Source organism: Vulpes lagopus, chromosome 5 (assembly GCF_018345385.1).
Source record: "Vulpes lagopus strain Blue_001 chromosome 5, ASM1834538v1, whole genome shotgun sequence".
In the NCBI taxonomy this organism is placed as follows: domain Eukaryota; kingdom Metazoa; phylum Chordata; class Mammalia; order Carnivora; family Canidae; genus Vulpes; species Vulpes lagopus.
This window is the reverse complement of record NC_054828.1, coordinates 42,542,992-42,559,049: the sequence shown is the minus strand read 5'-3', so window position 1 is coordinate 42,559,049 and position 16,058 is coordinate 42,542,992. Positions and strand designations below refer to the sequence as shown.

Genomic DNA, 16,058 nt, shown 5'->3' with positions numbered 1-16,058 from the left:
CTATAAACGTTTTTAAATTGCATAGCAAACTGTGACCCTGAGACAGGCAAAGTTTTCTCAGGTTTCTTTACAGAAAAAAAAATGATAAACTGAACCTCAAATAAAAATAACAGTTTTTGCTCATTGAAGATACTAATAAATAAATGGTCAGGCTGCACACTAGACTATATTCACAATACAGATGTACATAGAATTCCTACAACTGAGTGGTAAAGAGACAATCATCCACATAAAATGGATCAAGACATTTCACAAAAGAAGATAATGGGCAGTCAGCACATGAAAAGGTGCCCAAATTATTATCAGGCATGTGATAATTGAAATCAACAGAGATAACGTATGTTGGAATGGCTAAAATTAAAATTAAAATGGCTAAAAATTAAAAAACCAAATGTTGGTTTGGGGTGAGATTGGAGGAAGCCATGTAAGAGTACGGAATATGTGAGTATGGAATGTTGGGGAGGATCTAGGATTACTGGTAGGAGTACAGAATGGAAGTATTTGTCAGCTTTTTACAAAGCTGAACACACATCTGCCCTGTGAGCTAGCAGTTCCACTTCTTAGGACAAACAAAACGTAGCCATAGAAGGACTTGTGTCACAATGTTCATAGCAACTACTATTATTCATGGTGGCTAGAGCCAGGGGCAGCCCAGGTGTCGTTTTGTTGTTGTTGTTGTTGTTGTTTTGTTTTTTTAAAAGATTTTATTTATTCATGAGAGAGAGAGAGAGAGAAAGGCAGAGAGACACAGGCAGAGGGAGAAGCAGGCTCCATGCAGGAAGCCTGATGTGGGACTTGATCCAGGGACTCCAGGATCGTGCCTTGAGCCAAAGGCAGATGCTTAATCACTGAGCCACCAAGGTGTCCCACCAGGTGTCGTTAATACGAGAACGGATATATGAATTATGATGTAGTTCCACAATGGAGTACCACTCAACAAGAAAAAGAACAAATGGCTGATAGATGCAGCAATATGGGTGAATTAAAACAAAACAAAACAAAACAAAAAAAACCAATGCTGAGTGAAAGAAGCCAGACCCAAGAGTGCATACTGTGTGACTACATGGTTTTGACATTCTAGAAGAGGCCAAACGAGCCTAGTGATGAAAATCAGAATATCAGAACAGTGGTTGCCTGGGAGTAAAGGGACTGACTGAGAAAGGGAACAAAGAGCTTTCTGGAATGATAATATCTGCATTCATGTATCTCAGTGCCACCCCAATAAAAATAAATCAATGTCTTTGCTTAGAATCTTTGCTTAGAACCTGGGCATCAGTTTTTTATCATCCCTCCCTATCTCCATATGTAAGTAATTCTGGTGGACAGTAAGGGTTGAAAACGAACATTCAAGATCTAAAAATTTTATCACCAAGCAGTATTTGTCTATAATTTTATAAGGTGGGAACTGTAACTGCAAAAGATTCTTATTAGTACTAAAAAAGCCTTCTGTGGATAAACGTATACACGTGCTCGTTGGATGAAGAAATGCCCAACTTCTACGCATCTGATTTTTGCCTTGGCTGCCAAAAAGTTCAAAGCCAAATTCAGTGTTCAGTTTGGTGATTAGCATCCCAGCTGCCTGATACACCAATCTGGGGGATGGGGGGAGATAGAAGATGAGGGGCCATTAAAATATCCTATCATATTTTAAACTACCTCAAATCATGTTGGGGAAAATGACAGGATATCAATCACATAAAATGTTGGTCATTTTGGAAAAAAAATTTTTTTCACAAAAGATATAAATACATTGTATGCTTCTGCTTCTTGTCAAAAAAAAGGGGGGGGGGTTAGATCAGGAAAGACTTTTGCTATTGCCTGGATGAGTCCTCTGCTAAAGGTAAGTCACTACGCAACCAAATGATCGACTAACGTAAAAAATACATCATTTTAAAATACAACCATATTGACAGGGAAACTCTCCACTTCTATTTGATTAGAAGGGTGAGATAGGAGGAAGCCATGTAAGAGTACGGAATATGTGAAGAGTCCCTAATGGATCATAGATGGCATAAAAAATTTAAGTGCACTTCATTACATTCTTAAGGCTAAAGAAAGAAATCAGATCTGTACGCAAATGTGCTCACTGTCATTCTGTTTCTATGATGACTGGTGTCGGCTGCTTTGATTTCATCCACTGGATAGGATATTTTTCTGCCCTTCTCATTTAACCAAACCATACAACCTTGGCCCTCAGGAGAAAATAAAATGTCTTTATTCCCAAAGGGCATATTCTAATGTAACATGAAGGAAAAAAGAAACAACAAAAAGCCTCTCACCTGAGCTGTCTCACTGTTAAACAATCCAGTCAGCGGCTCCTCTTTTTGCACTTTTCTCCCCGTTAAGCAGGACTCAGCAGTTCTCTCACTATGGATGTTTTTTTCTATTAACCTATTTTGCATCTGATTGACTTGCTTTGTTGCAGCCTTTCGAGGAACAACCTGTTGATAGAGAGTAATAATGTATAAAGAAAACTTTTGACACTTGTAGAGAAAAATACATTCACGTCCAGATTCTTGAAAATTTTAAACTTGCCAAGCTTTGAAAAAAGGAAGAAATAAAGAGGAAAGCAACAAATGGATGTTATGGAAAGAATATAGGAGTTGGCAAGATCCAGACTCTTTCTCATCAATACTACAAGACCAATTAAAATTAGTGTCACTGTTGTACGCTCTTTAGAAATTATCTCTACAGATAACTTGCTTATTGAAAACGGCATTTTTACAGAAAACTGTCACATTCTAAAACTGCACATGAATTCATTATTAACCTTTGCTGGGAGTGGATCCAGTACATCTTTTTAGTTTAAATTCTTATTAATTAGAGTCTTAGTTTTCTATCACTGAAGTGAGCCTAATTAATGTGAACGTATAAAAGGAGCTTATGATGTTGCTTACTTTTTTAAACAGGTAATTTAACCTTTGAGCGGGTGAGTAACAGTTCATGTCACCTAGTACCTTGTACCAGTATCAGAGGTTAAGTTCTACAACAAGCCTGCTGTCTCTAAGGTTTCTTTTTCACACCACGGTGCTACCCGGGGGATGACTGACTCTTAATAACCTTGAAGTAGACACGGAAATAGAAGGGCAGATCCCACAATAGAGTTGGAAGATTGAAAGCCACAGTGAAGACCCTTATGTGAAGTATTTGCTCAGCAGCTTCATGTTTACAGCAGCTGAAAGTGCCATCACCTTTTTTCATGGGTTAAATAGGGGGCAGAAGATAGGAACAGCACAAGGGGAAATAATGGAGTAGCCTGTGCCAAAACGGAGAATGAATTACATAGGCTGGGCAAGCAGAGCCTTAATTTGTAGTCTCTCAATTTTTAGCTTCTATTGCCAAATGTGTTCACTCCTTCCCTTTAATATATGCTGGTGTTTTGTGGCTAGGTCTAAGCTGTCACAACACCATTCTTTATTCGCCCCTCCTCCTGGATCCCAGCTTCTCAAAGGATAGCAAAGCCATTGCTTTTCAGTAACCTGACAATTGGAATTGTTCCCTCATCACTCAGGCTTTCTTTATTTTCACCACTCGACTCTCCCAAACTACTGGGAAAATTCATGTGTAACCACCTTCTGAGTCACTCTCCCACTGACGTCGTCTTTGGTGACAAATGCTCATCATACCACTAGTGTGAAGCAAAGGCTTTCCCAAGGCCGTTGTACACCATTTCATCCTAATAAAAGACTGGCTTGCCAATCATTGTAAAACTGTGTTTTATGATATAAAGGATTAGTTGAGATATTAATTGAGGTTTTTAATTCCTCCTGGATGCTAGGGACTTGAGGTATAACAGGTTTTGGCCTGGGAGCCTCTGATGTACAAACAAAATTTGATCTAATATATTCAGTCCTCTGAGAGGCTTTCTGGAAGAGCTGATGCCTACTGGATCTGCTGTCAGTTGGCCGGATGGTTAGATTGTGCTGCCATAAGCACTTCTAGCTAATAAACAAAATGATATCCAGTTTATGAAAAAACTCCTATTTCTAGGGAAACTTTTAAACGGTAAGAGTGAAATGGGATGATTAAGTTTTACCTCTGTTCAATTGTGAACAGAGGTAAAACTTTCCTCAAAGACATAAAAGTAGTACAGGAAACACTGGGCATCTCACATAATCAAATAAAATGATATTGTCCAAATATGTGTCATTTTCAAGAAAGTGGCTATTCAAATAAGGTACCTTTTATTTAATTTTCCATTGGCACTTCACAGTGTTCTAAGAAATCAGGAATACGCTGGGCTCCCAAAATTCAGTAAGTCAAAAAAAAACGTGCTCAGAGCTGATAATTTATATTCTCCTTTTCTCACACAATATAAATATGAAGACAGGTTTAATAGAATTATTTTGAGAATTAAAGCTAGAAAGAATTTTATGAATTTTTAAGTTCAATACAAAGTTTACTATAACCAATAATGATATATTCACCCCTGGATTTGCTGTGGGAATCTCAGATTTAGAGTAAATGAAAGGACAAAGTTTTACTTGTCTGAAATGCAGGACAGCTGTTCTACAGCTACTCCTCTGCCTCGGTAGAGCATTTAGGAAGGATGCGTGGCTCATTACGCCCACGTGCCTGTGCTATTCCAATACGGATGCAGGCATCCTAACAAACAGGGAGATAAAAGGATCCACTACTGTCTCCTGAAGAAACAGCTCATTCAAGGGTTGAATGGGCCCTTCCATAATCATGGTTTTCTAACTTGGCTTTAGCATTCTCATCCGGGAATTCGAGAGCTTTAGCTCACCTCAATAAGCATTTTTACTGAAATATGGTTTCCTTCAGTGAATTTTGGACATTAAATCCCAGTGGAAGGCATAAATAGACTGTGGTAGCCCTGATGATAGATTCTTCTAATTTGACAGTGTTACCTCAGGAGCCATCAGAGCTACTAAGGAGTGATTTCAGCCATACAGACCATCATTTTGATTGAGGCAAATGCCCCAAAAGATTTGCTTTTCAGGAAAAAAATATCAATGTCTCCCCTGTCTTGACAAAAATTCATTTCCAATTTAACTCCAGTAACAGCATTCGAGGACTTGTGCAAGGCAGCGGCTCAGTTTACAGGGAACAGTTTATGATGCCTACTAAAACCCAGTATTGGAAAAAAATACCTCATTTTTCTTTTGCAAAAAGATGCTGTAAGTTTGCCAAGATTCTTTTGGTGATATGCTATTTTCTAATACCTAACCAAACATATTTTTGTTAGGAATGCTAAATTTAAAACGCACAACCACTTACACTGAGGGAAATAACATTAAAAAAAAAAATCCTAACTTTTCTTCGAATACTGACTGAATGATAGAAATATTTTATTTATCTAACTGTGTATGTTTTCTGGTCTACTGACTCCTTTTTAATTATCTTTGTCCAAAAAGGGTAAGTCCAGAATTCATTCAATATTCTGTTAAATAACTAGAGTAAACCATGTATGAAGTAACAGGAAATGTTTTTTTAGTTACTGAAAAGGGATTCTATGACTAAAAAGAGAAATCTGGAGCTATGTGATTGATATTCATTCTGGACCGAAAATGATTTTTGTTACGGAAGCAATCAGCTGCGCTATCCTGTATTTGTAACATTCAGAGGAACGGACTACAGGACAGTTTATATTGTCATATTTTGCTTTTTAAACATTTCCAAGCTTGGTTTTTGCAACATTACAAAATCTGTAAACTTTAAAAATAAAAATTGAGATACTCTGGGTTTAGCCACATGGTGAACCCATTTTTATATTATGACTATTAAATATATTTGCACACTTTAACTATTACAGAAATAAAGGCATTATTCAATAAAAACTCATCTGCTGTGGAAATATCTCCAAATCACCTTACTGTCTATGACCACTGGAGCTGGTCATATTATTAGAAATTAACTAAGGTCTTAAGAATGCACATTATTCTTAGTGTTTTCTTTTTACTCATAATCAAAGTGCTCTAATAAAAAGGGAAGAATAAAATATTTTTGACTGAGGCTCATTGGAACAAATGTTTTATGTTCTATTCTCTGCATATAAAAATGGTTTCACAACAAACATCCTTCTGAAAATTCTGGTGGATAATAATTAGAATTTTACATCAGAGGATATAACTATCAGTTTTTAAAATGGCTTCTTTTATATTTCAATTAAGTTTATGAAACTGAAAAACTACAAAAAAGGAAAAAAAAATCTACTTAAATTAGCGTAGATTAAGTGGTGACCATTATTGCAAGGGAAATACTATGTTAAGGAAATGGCTCTTTGTTTTGTTGCAAAAGTGATAAAAACACAAAAGTCAATAAAACTGTTAAAATAAGTCTCAGTAATTACCAAGATCAAAATCCACTGGCTTTTTATTAAACATGAACTTTTGTTCTGCCTTCTGCAATACGTAAATAGTGCTGACAATTGGTTTGTGAGGCATTTGCTACAATAAAATGTAATTGTATCATGAGAGAAAGGTGACAATCAGGAGATCATGAAAAAATTACATATTCTCACTGGTAGTTAATTAGCCATGCAAAACCTCCTCAAACAGATATTCTCTTCTATTAGGAATGATTACTATGCAGGCCTACAGATGTCAATACCACAGTCATTCAAATACTTCTTTCCCTACTAATTGAAGGTTGTAAAGCTCTGGTGCCAAGGTTTTGCTTCCAAAGAGCTAATTTATGACTAGAAGGATATTTTATGTCTTCAGTTGCAGCAGCTACAAAATTCAGCAAATCAGAACCATCTGTGCACTGATACTTGACTCACCATTCATCTCGCAGCCTATCAGTCACATCAGTTTGCATCCTGCATTCTTGGCTCATGCACACTTGCGATGATCCAAAGTTCATAAGAAATATTAAAAACGAATGGCATCCTGACCCTACCTTATTGTACACGCATCAGGAAGAAGCGCCCCCCGCCCCCATCTTGTGTGTATGGACAGCATCAAGGAAGGCCTGGGCATCTGGCTGCCCGTCCAGTGAGGGCCCTCACAGCAGTCTCGAGTCTCCCCGCCCTCTACGAAATGCTATGTGAGTCCTAATTCTTGTGTGTTGTTTCAAGTTCAGTTTTTTTAAGTTGACGTATGTGAGTCAGTTGGAAGATTACAGAGTAAAGGAGAGAAGGTGTAACTTAAAAAAATGTTTTCTGAAAGGTTATTTTTGTAGATTGAAATATCAGTACAAACAAGTCCTCTGGTTATAAATCTAAGAATATCATTGTGATTGCCACCAAATTGTGGCCAAACTGGTAAGCAAAAACAGAGGGCAGTAACTAAGGAAGTCTGAAGAGAAGCAGCAAATAAAAGTTCTCAGGAGTAAAGTCAGATTAGCCTTTAATCTGACCCCGGTCATAACTCTGTGACATCAGTCACTGCCTATTTCTTTAATAGAACACTAAATAGGCCATGGATCCTACTATTTTTCTTTAAGAGACAACAGGTCAAAAGAACTTTCAACAAAATTTCTTGGAGCTGAGGAGAAATAGGAATTACATATAATAACCAAGAAACTGGGTTGTCAGATTCCTTTTGAGACCTCAAACAACTTCATTTGGTAGAAAAGCTTCACAGAAGGTAAATCATAGGATCCCAGGGACTAAATTACTTACTTTTTGATTGTTTGGAGTATGCACATTTACACTCTCTCCTCTGGTATAAAAGTCCAGTGGTCCTAAAGGTATCCCACCTGGGTTCAGAATTTTCTTGAGCATTTCATAGTCTGGCTTTTCATCATATGCTAAATTATGAGCACATGTCAAATATTGGGCTATTTCACCTGTGAAGTGTTAAATTTTTTTTACAAGTTATAATTGGCAAGAATTGTCAAGGCTCCAATATCATCAAAACCTCTCTATTCTCTTACACGTGCACACAACACACATCCTGAAGAAGCTAAGAACGAACCGTTTGATGAAAAGCATTTTTCAAATGAGATTGAAAAATGACTGAAATAGTCACCCCAGAGACTTGACAAGATGGGAGAAATTGGTAATTCTTTTTTTACATATCTTTGTTTGTACGTTTTTCACTAATCTTATGAAAGGACACAAATTTTTAAAGTTATAGTTAATGATTTTGATTTATGGAGTGCAACTACTAAGAACTACATAAATAATATAATAGATCAGGTACCTTCATACTTTTTTTATGTTGAAGTTTTAAAAATTCAGTTAAAAACAAGTGTAACTTATTATAAACCTCCTTACTTTGACAGAAAAAAAAAATCACTGCAAACTTTAATTCAGGCTTTGATTTTAAGATTGTAACAGTACATTTAGAAATGACCTTGAATTCTAGGTTTTTAGCCATGACTAATTTGGTCATTTGGCTCCCTCGAGTCCTCCATACCTGGCATTCACTGCATTGTCTTCCTGATTTAGAGCAGAAGGATGAGATGTTGCTACTTTTTTTTTTTTCATTTTAATGTAATCTCTTCCATAGAACTATATAGTAATCCCCTCCAAAAATATGAACTAGAAACCTTTTAAATACAAATAGAATTAGTAACAAACATCACTCCTTAAACAGATGTGTTTAGCATTTTTGTTTCAGGTGGAGATTCAATCTAAAATCAAGACATAAGTAAATAATACCATATACTGCTTAAAATCCAGGATGTTTTCCTTTGTTTGGAGAGGTGTTTAGATACTCCAAAAACTAGTTTTTACAAGCTTTTCCCCTTCAAAAACGTATTACTCATGCAGACATAAGTACCTCTTACTTTCTCACTAAGTTGCTATATCCCCGTGGCGGGGAAAATCTGGGAAGCTTTGTGGGTTGGCAGGAGTGACTTCCTAATGCTTCCCCTTCCCCTCCAGGCCCACCTCCATTCAAGAGGGAACTGCGGACACTGGCTTTCACTCCCTAAAGGGGGAAGAAATTCCAGAAGGAACAGTCACCATCTCTTCCCCCTATGGAAAGTCAAGGTGACCATTTTATACCCTATTATCCGCAGCTATGTTCTAGGAACATAAGGCTACTGCGGCTAAAATGAGAACTCTTGGCTTCAGGGTTTTTTATTTTTGGTTTCTTTTTTTTTTTTTTTTTTTCTTTTAGATACTGTGGCAATTATGCAACCTACTTTTTTCCTTCTCTAATGTTGTAAGATTTATCACATTCTGTTATCTAACATTCAATCAACCAGATCTCTATTAACTAGCAAATGGCATGGCTTCATCACATTTATAACTCCTGTTTCCTGATGCCCAGTGCGGGCATCCGATACCTGAAGGGATGATCAGAAAGAATAAAGATTAAGTTACATTCACTACCATCTTCATGTAAATATTCTGTTGTTCTTTGGCCCTTTCGGGATTGGTAAACCAAGTTTGGTATATATTATTGCAGTTCTGTTAACCAAAATATCCCAAATGGAGAAGAGAGCTGAATGTGATGGGAAAATTTTCACAGGTCATGGTTTGAAGACAATGGAAGATTCCTGGAACCTCACCAACTGCCAGCAGCTGTGCTGCAAAGTCTTCGTGGGTCTGGGGCGTGGAAAAATGAGGTATCCGGGAGGTTGGAAAGAGAGAAAAAGAAAAGCCACCTCTTATAAATTCATTATTATCAACCTGAAGCTTAGACTATTGTGATGTATTACTGCCCTAAATGCTAGCCTTCCAAGATCTGGATTTATTATTTTAAGTATACTTTTTAATTTACTAGCATATCTCTGGAGCTATAAAACAAAATGCTTTGAGTAGTATGAAATTATGATATTCTTGAATCATCTGCTTTTAAGCTAATGAAGTATTAAATATCATTACTATCATTTCAGGAGATAGAAACTTTTGCAACTATTATTATTATTACACTGAGCTGGACGTGCGTATTGGAAACTTGTTGGTGGTTTTATTTCATAAATTGCCTTAGTAACAAACCTTTTATAAATCGGATTAATTGTCATGCTTGTGGTATTCACTCCTAAGTACAGCCAACTAAGAGATCTTTGGTTAATATTAAAGTTTCAATGTTTCGTGCTTTAGAAATAGAAATCTGCACTTTATAAAAGAATAGGATGGGCTCAAATACATGGTTTGTACTGAAAACGGAGAACCTGGCACTCTTGTCATTTCTTGTTATCACTCAGATCTCATCTCCAGTAGTAGGAGTATCACAGAATATACACAGGCCCACAAGCATTTATCTTGTGCAACCCAGGGCAGCAGGGCTTTCTTTTCTATTCCTGAACTGAACAGTCACCTTTTGTGCCCGAGGGGCAGAAAAGGTAAGGGAGATACGCAGAGAAAACTTTCTTTGACATCTCCTATCTCTTTCTCTTGCTGTCCTCTTGAGTAAAACATAAGCTGTATGACTTGGTCAAAATGCCAATAAGCCTATTAGCCAAAAAGGCAGACTGGCATTTTGACCAAGTTACTCAGTGCAGTTACAGAAACGGAGAGCTTTCATCCTTCAACCCATCCACCCTGAAGGAGAATACTCCGGGTTTGTGCCCTCCGTCAGAAGAGGGACTCCAGAAAGTGGGAGGCAGGAGGCTCACACTGGGGCAGCCTTAGGACTTGGGGAATGGAGGTGGAAAAGCAGAACTGCTTTGTTCCTCTTTCGTTTCTCATGGAAATGAACATTTTGGTTTCTTGTCAAAGAGGGCCTATAAATAGAAGTTTAAGATAATTTAACTCTACATTTAAACTCTCAGATGGAAACTGATGCTATTTGACCTCATCTAGAGGGTCGGGGTACACATTCACTTTCGTAAGTCAGCTAAAAGCCAACTTTGAGATTGCCCAATAGAGAGAGAACAAGATTCATTCTGCTTATCTGTCTCTGAGAAAAAGCGAGCCTGACAGCACAAGCCAGCTCTTTTCTATAAGACAATCGAACTCATTTATTAAATTGGTGAACAATGTGCCATGCATGCATATGCAAACGACAGGCACTTGGGTAATTGTGAATTGACTTACTATTTTTACTGATAATACCGTCAATTAAAGAATTGCAAGAAGATCCATACTAACGTGAAAGAGAAAAACCATTTAATGAAACATACCTTCAAATCCCAAGGTTATATGCCTTCACCAATCCAAAAGTATTTTTTGTTTTTGTTTTGTTTTTTTTTTTTTGCTGGCTGTTTAGTCAGAGTGCAACCCAGGTCTAAACAACACTCAAGTGTTGAATGATTTGGTTTTTCAAATTATCGATTGAAAGTAGTCTTCCCCTAGATCGACTTTATCTCCTTTCAACTATGTACAGGTGGACAACATCAGAACGTCAACTCTGAAAGTACTAGATACAACTGACTACTAAACCTGTGTATGATTCCTCCCTTCCCGTAAAAAAAAAAAAAAAAAAAAAAAAAAAAAAAAAAAAAAAAATTTGCAGTCAGCAAAGCCTAGAACGTGGCCTCAATGTTTTCTTGCAGCCTTCTTGGGTTCTAATGTCAGAGAGGATCTAAACGTTCTCTCCTCTAGTAACCCGGTGCAGAGCACTTTCTCCTGCCCCGTGGGGATGGGAGCGGGTAAACAGAAGCTGTAAAACAAGAGTGACAAATGTGCAAATGTGGTGACCTGTAAATCATACAGGAGAAGGTGGTGGAAGTTATCATTTGACTTACGGCAGCAGCTTCCGGAAGGAGCCCATTTAAGCACTGACTCAGGGAGCTCATCCAACAGACTAAAATAAAATAGAGTGATACACAATGAAATCTGTTTACCATCCTGTGATTCACTGTTTTGATTAGAAAACAAAACTCAAACTCTGTGTTGGCGGGTCACCCATATTATGCCTTTCAATATTTTTTTTTTCACCCACCTGTAAGGGGCAAGAGGGTAAGTGGAGGTGGGTGAGATCCCTCAATTCTCAATGACCAATTTTCTACCAATCACCTAGAAACTAAATGTAGATTTACAGTGTAAATGCTTTAATTCATAGTCCGTACTTGTAGAAACGCAGAAGTAGGGACATTATCATAATTTTTTCTCTTAGAAACAAGAAAAAATACGTGGGAAAATTCTATCAGGATTTTTCAGGAGATGTTTCCCTCCGGTGCTCACCCTCGGGGAGGGGCAAATTATTTCCCTATTTATGTGCACTGTTCTCCTTTGGGCAGTGCTTTATGCTATCCTGTGATTAAACAGGTTTACAGGAAATATCCACACAGCAAAACAAACAAGAAAAGGCATTATTCTAACCCTTTCCGGTGTTTTACTGAACAAGTACAATTCTTTGAAGTGGCTTCAGCCACCAGTATATAAACATGCAACTAAGGTCATTGATATGAATGTTTGATGGGCAAACTCGGGCATAGGCAGAGTTGCAACAGTGAATGCGCTGCTCTAAGGACACCCTACGTCAGGAAGATAAAGGGCACGGGGCGGATGCGGTCTCAGGGCTGTGCAGGCCAGCAGGCCCTGCAAGGAACTCAGCGCGGGCCCTCTGAGCGGGCTGGATGAATCGTGATCGTACGATACTTAGCATCACAGTTTAAAAATGCCTATACAAAAAAAATAAAAAAATAAAAAAATAAAAAAAAATAAAAATGCCTATACGTTACCTTAATTATAAACTTCATCAGGTATTAGCTCTACTGGTTTATAGGTTCAGGTTAGTGCTCAAATCGTAAAGAAGACGCACCTAAGGGTCCCCAAAATGTAAACGGAGGTCATGCTACTGGCATCAGATTTCATTATTTTGCACGACACCGCATCATGTTTGGACCCACGCAGGCGCGGTCTCTAGACCTCGACGATGAGAGCATCCATCTAGGTCAGCAGACTAAAGACTAGATCAGGTCATGAGCAAGTCTTATCAGAAGGAGGAGTACGCAGCGTCTTTAGAACTAGAGCGCGCATCTTTTAAATACAGCACATCATGCACACGAGGTGAACGGGGGAAAGACTGTCAGTATGTGCCCGTTACCGGGCTGTGCCCGTGGCCCGTATGTCGGAAAATGCCGGTTAATGCAGAGTCAATCACCGCGGTAAGTAACCGACTGGGAGAGTCTGACACTGACTTCCGGGGACGTGCTCGTTCGGGCAAGGGCCGAGCGCTCCGGCTCGCGGCGCAGGGAGGCCTCGTCCAACTGCCGGTGTCTGCCGGCCGCGCCCGCGGGCGAGGGGAGCTCGCGGGGTGAGCCTGGGCCCCGCGGCCGCCCTCGCCGCGACTCACTACTGGGCGGCGGGGCCTGGCTGCTCTGCGCGTGCGCAGCTGCCTCCGTCTGGGCTCCGCGGGGAGGGATCCGCGGACGCGCTGCCCCGGCGTGACCTGGCCCTCGGGCGGGCACATTCCAGGTGGTAAAGTGGCCGCGGAATCCGAGGCGCCTTCCGGGCTGCAGGGCCGTGTCCGGCGTAGACACACTCCGGGTCCGGACCGTGTACGAGCTCCGCTTGTTGCTTCCCTCAGGGACGGGACACACTCGGCGCACGCGCAGCGCTGGGAGGGGCAGAGGCGCGGCCCCCGCGGCCCCCCCCCCCCCCCCCCGCGACCCCGGGCCCCGAGGGCGCGCACCTGGTCTTGGCGGCCTGCACGGCGGCCGGGTCCCGCGCCTCCCAGGGCAGGCGGCCGGCGCAGCAGCGCAGCAGGCAGTAGGCCAGGGTCTCCAGGTCGCTCCGCCGGGACGGCGCTGCGGGAGGAAGCGTCGGGGACACGCGTGAGGGCGAGGCCGAGCCCGAACGGGCGCGAACGGGCCGACGGGCAGAGGCGTCGTGTTTGCTCAGCTGCTCCGAAGCCCCGGGCCGGGCCTGGCCGCCGCGGCCTCCGACGCCGTCCGCCCTCGGTCCGGCCTGTCACGGGAACCTGCGCTCACGGCCTCCGACAGGATCCAGACAGCCCGTAACCTGGCAGCGACACTTTCTCAAAGAGCCAAGCAGTAAAACAAAGAAATAAATGTCTGCGGCTAAATTGCTGCCATATGTGGCAGGAGGCCCCGGGCCGCGCCGGCCAGGCCGAGACCCTCGGGGCGCAGCGGACCGGCAGCCGCAGGCCCTGCCTGCTCCGCTCCCCAGCAGCTGCGGCAGCCGGAAGAGTAGGACAAAACTGCCATCTAGTGTGCAGGATCAAAAAACAGGCCCTGCTCCAGATTCCTCCTTCAAGGAGAGAAAACCTCAGCTGCTGAAGGCACGCGGTCCCCGAACCCCACGGACACGGAGAGAAGCCGCCTGGGCTCCGAGTCCCGTCCAACAGCCCGACAGGACGCCGGCCAGACCCGGGTGTGTGGAGGCGCCGGCCGGAGGCGTCCGGGTTGAGAACGGGGGCTTTTCGTCAGAAAAACAAAAAGCAAAAAAAAAAAAAAACCATACAGGGGAGCATTTTTAGGCCACCGTAAATATGACTTCCATCACACCGCTCGGTGCTACAGACTAATTGTATCGTGATTTTTTGTGTTTTTTAAAGATGTGAAAAGACAAGACAAACGAGATCCACTGTAAGCCAAAGTAGAACAGATATTACTGAAACAACGATGAAGACATTAAGACGAGATCCCACAAAATAAACTCATTTTTTTTGTTATAACCACTGCAAATTGTTCTAAAACAACAGGCTGGTATTTACATTTCTGCCACCCTTGAATGTTCGTCTGTGCGGGGCTGTAACATCTCCTGAGTGCACTGTGCGCTGTTGGGCCTGCTGTAAACAGGTGTCCTATTCTATCCTCGTTCATTAAATAAACTCTGAAAAGTCACTCGGTAAACTTAGTTTTTAATTTAAAAAGTCACCTATTAAGAAGAACGCTGCTAGCACCTCATAAGGACGTTTGGTGACCATACACAAGTTGTTATAAAAGCAGAGGACAAGGTGAGCCGTTACCCGCAGTCCATCCTAACTGCTATTAGAGGACTGGATTATTAAAGGCCCTTCAAATTTTTTTTTATTATTTTTTTTTATTTATGACAGTCACACAGAGAGAGAGAGAGAGAGAGAGGCAGAGACACAGGCAGAAGGAGAAGCAGGCTCCATGCAGGGAGCCCGATGTGGGATTCGATCCCGGGTCTCCAGGATCGCGCCCCGGGCCAAAGGCAGGCGCCAAACCGCTGCGCCACCCAGGGATCCCTTAAAGACCCTTCAATCCAGCAGAATGCTACAGTCCCATGGGCGCCGTTTGCTTTCTTCACAGCTTCAACAATGTCCTAATGCAAGACTTGGCTCCCCTATTAAAATAAAAACACAATCTCTACCACGCTGTTTGGTACTGGTTTCTTCAGTCAGAAATCTCCCACTAATAATGGAATGGTTCCATTTGTACAGAGGTGTTCACAAGTCCCTTTTCCATTATGGCAAGTCCTGATTACCACCACTTGAAAAAAAAAAAAAATTCACATCCTCTGATTTTCAAAAAAAAAAAAAAAAGAAAAAAATCTGGCACCTGTTTGGACGACATAGGCTACACACAAGAGGCCCTCTGAGGAAAAATAATCAGAACTAAATGGAATAAACTTTCCCAGTCACTTCCCCCCTCCTCCAACAGAGGGATGACTCGATAGGAAGCTGTAAGTAAAAGTAAGGACAAGTCCTTTAGATTTCTGAAGCCAATCTTTCATAAACTGGTTTTCATTCGAAATAGCCCCTTGAGAGTTAACTTTACTTCACTAGTATAGTTTGATCTTACCTAATTAAAATACATTATTGCATTTTCGATCTTTATTTTCTTTTATTGCACATATACATTGATAACTATAGTTACGTAAATGTTTTACCACATTTCCACTAAAATACATGTAATGTTAGAAAAAAAAAATCCTATAGTCACTCTTTCCCACCATGAAAGAGACACCTTTCCCTGAAGTGCCTTCAGAGGAACAAATGCAAAATTCTGTGTTTTAATGAACTTTAATGAAGTTCAACCCCAAGACTCGACCCATGATTAAGTCTTCTTTCCAGCTACTGTACAGAGAAGAGTCATTCTAATACCTGTTATATTCACTGAAAATAAATATTCTAGATGACAACATTAGCATCTATGTGAATGTGTAATTAACACAATGAATTGATCATATATATTTTTTTAATAAATTAATTTTTTATTGGTGTTCAATTTACCAACATACAGAATAACACCCGTCAAGTGTCTCCCTCAGTGCCCGTCACCCACTCACCCCCACCCCCCGCCCTCTTCCCCTTCCACCA

At 40.8% G+C, this 16,058-nt stretch overlaps 1 protein-coding gene across 4 annotated transcripts in view; it reads right to left on the bottom strand.

Moving 5' to 3' along the window:
* The window catches only part of VRK2 (VRK serine/threonine kinase 2), a 113,095-nt gene that overhangs the window by 13,215 nt on the left and 83,822 nt on the right, over positions 1–16,058 (bottom strand). For all 4 annotated transcript variants that reach the window (XM_041754720.1, XM_041754721.1, XM_041754722.1 and 1 more), the window contains 4 exons: positions 13,443–13,557; positions 11,551–11,609; positions 7,589–7,755; positions 2,280–2,441 (listed from right to left, as the gene is read on the bottom strand). In XM_041754720.1, coding sequence (XP_041610654.1) covers positions 2,280–2,441; positions 7,589–7,755; positions 11,551–11,609; positions 13,443–13,557 — 503 coding nt within the window. The remainder of the gene's footprint in view (positions 1–2,279; positions 2,442–7,588; positions 7,756–11,550; positions 11,610–13,442; positions 13,558–16,058) is intronic.